General features: G+C 50.5%; 1 protein-coding gene across 1 annotated transcript in view; it reads left to right on the plus strand.

The window, feature by feature from the left end:
* The window catches only part of Gm2a (ganglioside GM2 activator), a 12,625-nt gene extending 3,450 nt beyond the window's left edge, over positions 1–9,175 (plus strand). The window contains exons 2-4 of the mRNA XM_055602904.1: positions 2,048–2,209; positions 7,185–7,367; positions 7,675–9,175. Of these exons, the coding sequence (XP_055458879.1) occupies positions 2,048–2,209; positions 7,185–7,367; positions 7,675–7,830 (501 nt within the window). The 3' untranslated portion in view covers positions 7,831–9,175. The remainder of the gene's footprint in view (positions 1–2,047; positions 2,210–7,184; positions 7,368–7,674) is intronic.
* Positions 9,176–9,403: the final 228 nt, after the last annotated feature.

The following is a 9,403-nucleotide window of genomic DNA, read 5'->3' on the forward strand; positions in this document are numbered from 1 at the left end:
TTCTTCTTCTTCTTCTTCTTCTTCTTCTTCTTCTTCTTCTTCTTCTTTTAAGACAGAGTTTTTGTTTTTTGTTTGTTTGTTTGTTTGTTTTTCATCCCAGGCTGGCTGTGAACTCACTATGTATTTGAAGATGACTTTGAACTTCTAAGCCACCTCTTGTCTCTGCCTCACAAGTGCTGGGATTACAGGCATGTGCCCCATGCTGGTTTTCTATTGCTTTTTGTTCTTCTTTGAAGACAGGGTCTCACTATAGCCCAAACTGCCTTCAAACTTGAGATCCTCCTGCCTCAGCCTCCCGAGTGCTGGTGTCTCTTGTGTGGCACCTTGTCTGGCTCCTTTAGAGCTGTAGTAGATTGTATGGGTGATTGACTCTGTCCCTTTTCCACAGGGACAGTCTTAAGCTCTTAGTCTTATCCCTTCAACTTGAGCTTGGTGTTGAGTCACACATGCACATGCTTAGAACCCAGCTTAAAAGTTTTGACCCATGACAGTGTCAAGCCTTGCGTCATAGGGTTACATACAGTGCTGCGCCTCTTGTCATAGGGTCACATAGCTTCGTGTGTCTTGATTCCAAAACTGGGCAGAGACAGGCTGTGGTCTAGTATGGATCGTGTGTTCCCTCTGGACCCCGATGGCTATGAATTGGTTAAGATGGAGGTCAGGGTGGGGGGGGGCAGGATCGGCAGGTTTTTAAAGGCAATGCTGAGGGTCCTTGAAGAATATGAGTGTGTTTAAGAGGGATGGAGGGAGAGGATGGAATCCAGATCCTTAGGTTCTGGGGCTGGTGGTCACATGTGTTGGATCTAGGGCACATGGAGGAAGATGGGAGAAGTAAGTGTCTCTGAAGAGGAGTGGTGCATGACTCAGGTTGGGGGTATGGCGTGATTCATGACAGTGGCGTAAGGATGTGCTTGCGAGATGGGAAAGTCATTTCCTGGGCTACCTCATCAGTGAGGGACCCCTATAGATCTTGTCCTGTGGGTCCTGTTCCCTGGAGGGTGAGGCTTGGGCCACTGTTGTTTCCCTCTGTGTTAATGTGTTCCCCATTGTTGCTGGCCCTGGATTGGACATGGGGTGGGGCCTGGGCAGGCTCCCGTCCTGGAACACAAGGGTGACTCCTCCAGGAGCTTGCCCTGTGGTTGGTCCTAAAGCTGGCTGGAGAGACATGGGTGGCAGGAGTTGGGAGCGCAGGGAAGGTGCCCCCAGAACTAGGTGAGGTTAATCCCATTTTTTAAAAAGAATATTTTATTCATTCATTGACTTCTATACAATATTTCTAGATCATACCCAGCCCCACATCCCCTCCCCCACCAGTTGTCTAGCACATCTGCCTACCATCCTCATCTCCTCCTCTTCCTTTTAATAACCTTCTGAGTCCAATCAGTGCTGCTCATGTGTGCATGGTTTAGGGCATGGGCTCCCTGTGAGTATCACCCCACTCCCTGCAAAGAATAATGACTCCCTCTCAGCAGCCATGAACTGCCAATACCTCCTTAGCTAGGGGTGGGTCCTCCCTTCTTTTCCTCCCTTCTTTCCTTGTAGCCCAGGTTGATCTAGAGTGACCACAAACATTCCAGCATCTTGCCCTAACTCGAGTCCTTACATTATGGGCTTGTACCACCACACCCAGCTAAAGTCTTCCCTCCCCTGTCCCGGAACAGGGTCTTGTGTATCCAGACTGGCCTGAAATGGGCCATGTAGTTGAATCCACCTTGAATGCTGGATGTTCCTGCTTCCACCTCCCAAGGGCTGCCCATGTCACCACACTAGATTTGTGCAGTGCCAAGGATAGAGCCTGAGGTTTCCAATATGCCAGGCAAGCATGCTACCAACTGAGCTACATCCCAGCCCCCTCAGTTTTGAAGTTCAAGGTCTGATATAACGGACCTTAGCCTCACACTTTGGGATGTTGTCTTTGGAGTCCTGCTTGAAGAATGGGATAGACTGTTACCGTGGGGCTCAGAGGGGAATGTGCAGGCCTCCAACTCTTCTGTGTCAAAACATTTCTTATCCTCAACTTCTCCCCTTGCTGTCTGGTTGTTCCTAGCCTTCCCGAGTCGACAGCTTCTCCTGGGATAACTGTGATGAAGGAAAGGACCCCGCAGTGATCAAGAGCCTCACGATCCAACCTGACCCCATTGTTGTTCCTGGAGATGTGATTGTCAGCGCTGAGGGCAAGACCAGTGTCCCTCTCACTTCTCCTCAGAAGGTGAGCCCTCGGCTAGCTGGAAGAGGGTCGGGAAGGGGCAGGAGCATGCGTGAGGTGCACGCTCACGGGTTGTGAGGGATTAGCCTTCACAGACTTACCCAGGTTCATAGAGTCTCAGGGTAAGAGGATGGAAGGGAAACCCATGTGCCCGCTGGGAATCACCCATACCTTCACTTGGATATGACTGCCCGCTGTTCACCACGGTCTCCTTTCTGTGTGGTCCTGTTGCGTAGCCAGTAGCTATGGGCGTAAGGCTATTTTATTTTGGTTTGTTTTGAGACAGGGTCTTTCTCTAAAGTCCAAGCTGGCCTTGAGCTCATGGCAGGCCTGCCTGCTTCAGTAGGATTAAGGGCATGAACCACCACACCTGGCTTGATACTTGGTCAGTGTGACTGCAGGTAAAGTTGAGTGTAGTGGCACACACCTCTAATTCCAGCAAAAGAAGCAGGCTGCCTGTGAGGACAGCCTCGTGTATGTATACACACACACACACACATACACACAAACATGGACACAAACACAGACACGGACACACACCCACACACACCCACAGCCACAAAGAGAGAGAGAGAGACCCTGTCTCAAAACAGAAAACCAATACTACCTCTCAACCCAAAAAAAGAAAAAAAAAAAAAAAAAAGAAAATGTGATTGCAAAGGGAAGAAAATAAAACAAATGGACTCTCACAGCCAAAATGACTAACCCTATGTTCTTTATCCATACTGCACGTGTTTATTTTTAATAAATACATATGAAAATAGGCAGGGCTCTGTATCTGTGTATTGGTTTTGAGGAAGGGCTTCATGTAGTCTTAGCTGGCCTTGAGCTTGCTGTGAGCTCCTGGCCCTCTTGCCTCTACCCCGCAACGTGTTCAGATCGCAGTTGTGCTACCACACCTGGAATGGACCCCAGGGCCTCTCATGTATGTTTGGTGAGCACGCTACCAAAGCCATATCCAGGCTTGTTTCTCTTCTTTTGAGCCAGGGTCTTATGACGCTCAGGCTTCCCCAGAACTTAATGTAAGTACCTGAGGGTAGCCTTGATCTTCTGATCCTTCTGCCAGTGCCTCCTGAGGACTGAGATTACAGCATGTGCCACTGCGCCTAGCTTCTATTACATGCCTTCTCAGTAGCTGGTCATCGTTGGCTGTTCTGGATCCTGTCAGAATCCAGAACACTTGCTGTATTAATGAGCCAACATGGAAGACGTTATCCTGGCTAGGATTTGTCCTCATAGTGATCTACTTATTATGTAGCTTCACATTAAATATTTCTATTTATTATTATTCTATTTATTATTATTATTGTGTGTGCATATGGTATGTGGGGTGAGGCACACAGGGTAAAGTGAGCACATACAGGTTAGAGGACAAAGTTGTTTAGTTGGTTCTCTGCCACTTTTTTTTTTTTTTTTTAACAGGGTTTCTCTGCATAGTCTTGGCTGTCCTGGACTCACTTTGTAGACCAGGCTGGCCTCGAATTCACAGTGATCCGACTGCCTCTGCCTCCCCAAATGCTGGAATTAAAGGCATGTGCCATCACACCCACTTCTCTTCCCCTTTTTTTGTGGGTTCTCTGATGGGAAATCAGATTGCCAGGCTTATGTGGCAAGCACCCTAACCTGCCAAGCCAGCCTGCTGGCTCAGATGCACGGTTTTAAAGATCTTTTATATTCAAAGCCAAAATGTCTCCAAACAGTCAACCGTGTTCACACCTAAACCGACAGCTGCGCTTTCTTTTCCAATGATTTTTCTTTTCTTTTTCTTTTTTTTTTACACTAAGCCAAGAGTCTAGGAGTCTTTGCCCCTCATGAGCCTAAGTGGCCTGTTCACAGTTCACGTGCTTTTTACATTTATTTGGGAATATGAGCTTATTCCCACCCATTGCCCTGTTTTGCATGTATTTTATATATGTGTATGGCTTCTAGTGAAACCACTTATTGTAGTTCTTCACTCTCTAGTTAGAATCCCCACCTTTCTCAGATATACTATATGCCCTGCATTCTCTTTCTGGTCCAGACCTGTTCTCGACCAAGTTTTGATCATTTAGAAGGTTGTTGGGAGCCAAGCACGGTGGTGCATGCCTGTGAATTCCAGCAGTTAGAAGGAAGTACAGGAAACCCGGGGGTTCTAGGCGTCCTCAGTTTCAACAGCTTGGGTTGTTGGGCCCGATCACAGTTCCTCTGTCTGAGGCATTTTTTGAGCAAGAACTGAGTTAATCAGTAAATGTGGATGGTACTCTGCTGAGAGCCTAGCACACAGGACGTGCTCAGTTTGTGCTGGTACTTGTTGACTTGTCAATCACTGTCGGTTTTCCTGCAACCTCTTGGGCTGGAAGACCTGGATAGGTGTCAGTGACTCTGCCCCGCTGCCCATGGCTTCTCTTTGCTGGGCCAGTACACTTTCTTTAGTTATCATCCAGCAGTTGGAGGCCAAGCCCTGTGGATGCAAGGACAAAGTTTGTCCAGATGGAAAAGGCAGACTGGCTACTGGACTGAGTCTGCCAGTGTGGCATGAATGCCATTTCTCTGCTGTCGAAATTGGATCTTGAGTGTATGAGTGTGTGCCTATGTGTGTATGTCTGCCTCAGAATGTGTATGTACGTGCATGTAGCGGCCAGGGCTCAGTGCTGGGTGTTCTTTTCAATCTCTCTCCACCTTAGATGGAGTCTCACTGTGCCTGGAGCTCAAAATTCCAGCCAGGTTGCTGGCCCGTGAGCCCCAGGGTCTGCCTGCCTCTGCCTCTCCAGTGCTGGGCCTGTACCCCTGTGCCTAGCTCCTACGGGGTCCTGGGGTCTGAACTCAGGGGCTCCTGCTTGCCTGGCAGGCACTTTACCAGTGGATCCATCTCCCCAGCCCTGGTTGTTTTAACCTTGTTTTGTTTGTGTGTTTGTTTGAGACACAGTGTCTCTGTGTAGCCTTGGCTGTCCTGGAGCTCGCTCTGTAGATCAGGCTGGCTTCAAACTCAGAGACCGCCTGCCTCTGCCTCCCCAGTGCTGGGATTAAAGGTGCGCGCCAGCACTGCCTGGATGACTCTTAGCTGTTTGACCCCATCGGGTCTCCTTTATGAATGGTTTAGTTGTGCCAGGTGAACAAGTGCTGAGGCAGAGGATCGAGGAGGACATATTTCTGAGCTCTGCTGGCCGCAGGTGGGAGATGGACAGGAGACATTGGCTGTGATCCCCTAATGGTAGGTGTGTCTGCTGCCTCCGGACCAGTTAACTTCAGTGACTGCTGCTCTGGCTTCCAGTGCTATGCCGCTCCTGGGTTGGGGAGCAGTGGTGGGGGAAGAGCCACAGACATTCATGCTCTCGGCTGCTTACCCCTGTTTAGACTGTGACTGGCCCACGTCCCTCTTTGGGACCCTGGCTAAGTAAGGGGAGGAGGGAAGTGAAGTAGCTGGAGGGTTTTGTAGTCTGAGGCTCATAAGTGCTGGGCAGGTATCCTCAGCAGGACAACAGAACACATCCTGCTCCCAGCTGAGGAAGTAGAGACTGAAGGAAGTTGACTGACTCCCTTGGGGCTGAACCCGTTAATCTTCCAGCCCAGACCCTCTCACTGTTCCTGATCTAAGAGGAATAGATTTGCCCAGCAGAGGAGGCAGGCTGGAGGAAAGGTCAGCATGCAATCAGGGAGGATTCATGTTAGTTAGCAGAGCAGGCCAGGGAGGCAAGCAGTTTCAGTTTCTTGCGCACAGCAGAATTCTGTGGCTTCCTGGACGTGGAGATGGCTTAGCTGATAACATGCCTCTTGTGCAAGCATGAGGACCCGTAGCCAACTCCAGAAGTCATATAAAAGCCAGGCGTGGTGGCCTGCGCACTTGTAACCCTAGACGTGAGGAGGTGGAGATGGGCAGGTCCCTGGCAAGCCAGCCTGGATGGATCAGCGAGAGACCCTGACTCAAAAAGCAAAGTGGATGATTATGGACACACATGCACACACACACACACACACACACTCCTGCTTGTAATATCCGCAGGGATCACTTACGGAGTGCCAACTTCCAGCTATTCACTCTGTGCATTTTTCCCTTGCTGGCTTCGGTGGGACACAGATCCGGTTCTGAGAGACAACTTGTATGCATGGCAACTAATAGCGTTAATCTTCTGTATGTGCCAAGTGCAACCAGACTGTTTGCCAGGCAGGCTTGGCGGCTTCTCCTCGGTCGGGTAGGCTGCCACTAGAACAGGAGTGGGATCAGGATCAGGGTAGCTTGGCCGTGGGAAGCATGTTCTGGTTTTCTCATCCAGCTGGGTCTCAGGAGGTCATTCAGCTCTTGTAATCAGCTGCAATAAGGCCCATAGACTAATCTCAGAGGAATCTCCCCATACATTTCCATTGGTTTGTTTTTGCAGAGTCTAGATAAGTAGACTGGGCTTGAACTTGCAAGTTCCCCTATCTTTTCCTCTAGGGTACCATGATGCTCAGTGCTGTACCCAGCTACATTTCCATATATAACTCTGCCGTCTGCAGCAACAGAAAATATGAGTCAAGAACAACCAACATAAAGATGTTATAGCTAAGACTGGGTTTGGAAGGCAGGCCCACCCAGGGCACATGGCACAGTCATCCAGCTAGTGTGATGTCAGTGTGTGGCCTCCTCTCATTAGAGAGTGACAACTGGAAGATGATGTATGGGTCAGGAAGAAGGGGCATTCACATTTGATGAGCAGTGCCCGCCACATAGGAAAGGTGAATCCTGGGACTCAGCCGGAGCATCCCCCTAGCCAAACCATCTCTCCCCCCATGGTACCCTGCACCAAGAGACAGAGGAGATTCACTGTAAGCCCAAGGCCAGCCTGGTCTACATCTGTAGACTGCGTCTCAAACAAGCAAATCCATAGAAAGGTATGGAGGATTACTTTGAGATTGGGCTGTGAGTCTTATTATACAGCTGGTCATGAGGTGAGACGAGAGGCAACTGCCGGAATGCGTGCCCTGGAGCTCACGCTGGCTCCCGGGTCAAATCCTGTGACAGGTGGAGCTGACCGTGGAGAAGGAAGTGGCTGGCTTCTGGGTCAAGATCCCCTGTGTAGAACAGCTTGGCAGCTGTACCTATGAGGACTTCTGTGACCTGCTGAACATGTACATTCCCCCTGGAGAGCCCTGCCCAGAGCCCCTGCACACCTACGGGCTGCCCTGCCACTGTCCCTTCAAGGAAGTGAGTACCTGGGGCGCGACGCATTAATTTTGCTCCTCTGTGGTAGAGTAAGAGGGGGTGTGGTCTTTGCTTCTATGGATATGAGAACCGCCGTGCTGGGGGCCAGGAGCCTTGGATTAGCCATCTGTGAAACTGGGCAGCTCTGAGTTTAGCCGTGACCACTGGTGCCCTTTCTACTCACTCAGCCTGGAAAAGGGCCACAGCAGCGCTGCTGCCTCTAAATGGACCGCGAGGGGAGGGTGGATCACAGCTGGAGGCTGTCAGCAGCAGAGGCCAGCCCTGACCCGGGTTCACTTCCTCCCCTCAGGGCACCTACTCACTGCCCATGAGCAACTTCACAGTGCCTGACCTGGAGCTGCCGAGCTGGCTGAGCAGTGGCAACTACCGCATCCAGATCATCCTGAGCAGCGATGGGAAGCGCCTGGGCTGTGTCAAGATCGCCGCCTCTCTCAAGGGCAGATAGCCTGGCAGCCACGGCCACAGAACGAAGGGGCACCAAGATGGCACGCCTCTTCTTCTGAGTCCCAAGGCCCAGACCTGCCCGCTTCCAGCTCCATTCCCTTATGATTCTCTACCCTCTCTACAAATCAGTGTGCACCCTCTCCTGTGGGATGATGGGCCAGGCAAGTCTGGACATCTGCTGGGCTGTAAGCCATGCTCCTCCCCACCCCCACCGGCTATCCAAGAGTTTCGTTCATGTCCGAAACAGTCAAGGAATGGGAACCAACATGTTTGGGAATCTTAAGTTCAAACTGACCCAACCTTGGCTTTCTAAAGTTATCCCCAACCCCGCTCTTCTTTTTAGTCACTGACTCAAAACCAGAATAACAGAACATTAATCTTTCTCATTCCACTCTAAACCTTTCCTCCAGCAAAGAGGCCTAGGTAGTCAGTCTCAGTCTGTCCCCCCATTAACTTCCGTGATTAAACACATTGTCTTCTCAGCTTGCCCAGCCAACACCGGTGCTGATGGGTCCTGGAGAGGCAGGGCAGCGTGTGGCAGAAACCCTGTGGGAGTTATTATGGGCGAGCTCCATTAGGCAGCTCCGTGCTGCCCACGGGCCTTGCAGGGTGAAGCAGAAAGCCTGGGGAGCCAGAGCAATCGCTTCCAGGCATGACTTCCACACCTTTCCTTTTTTGGTAGGACACATATAAGGGATGTGATTCCTTATATCAGACAAGAAATAAAACCAAAAACCTAACAGCACATTTGCTCCGGTGCTAGGTGTCCAGGGGCTGGGATGGGGAGGTACCGTCTAGGGCGACCAGTAAGTGCCATGTGAGAATGTTGCCAGATAGTCACAGTATCTTCCTCCCTCAGGCCCCAAACCCAGGCTTTTATATAAAATTTTGGAATTTTTAACTCTTGGTAACACATTATTATTATTATTATTTTTATATGTATATATATACTGTGCAGGCCAGAGGAGCCACACGGACTTGTCTGGGGAAAGCTGGCTCACAGGTGGCTGTTGTCTCACACCCATTCACTTCTCAGTCTCAAGTTATCCAGCTTCACCTCTTCCTCTTCAGGGTCAAGTCTGGGGTGCCTGGCCTCAAAGAGGGCCCAGCCTGCGCTAGAGCAGGTCCACGCAGCCTCTGAGAGCTAGGCCAGCCTCAGAGCCCACCGCCATCAGGGAACAGGGACTCACACCAGAGTGGGTCACCTAGCAGCCACCATGTGGAACAAGGATCCCACGGAGAGAGTGGAGCCCACATCAGGTTGCACCATGACAACTTCCTGAGCTTTGAAAAGCCCAGGTTTTGGACTGGAAGCCCAGGCTGGCAATAAATCTTTGTAACTTGCAGTACTCTCTCCTTTTCTTGGCTGCATGCTTCATCAAACATGGCTGCATGTTTTGGAAGTTTGTTTGTGACGGGCTGTTGCTGCAGAAGGACTCAGTGGGTGGTACAGGGTAGCTAAACATGGCTGCTTGTGTTTATCTCAGCAAGGGCTGGGGCTTCTGCCTTGCTGGGCTGGACAGCCTGAGCTCTCAGGCTGTGTGTGATGTACTCTTTCTCTTTCCTTAACCTAC

This window comes from Psammomys obesus, unplaced genomic scaffold (genome assembly GCF_907164565.1).
Source record: "Psammomys obesus unplaced genomic scaffold, mPsaObe1.curated_primary_1811, whole genome shotgun sequence".
NCBI lineage: Eukaryota > Metazoa > Chordata > Mammalia > Rodentia > Muridae > Psammomys > Psammomys obesus.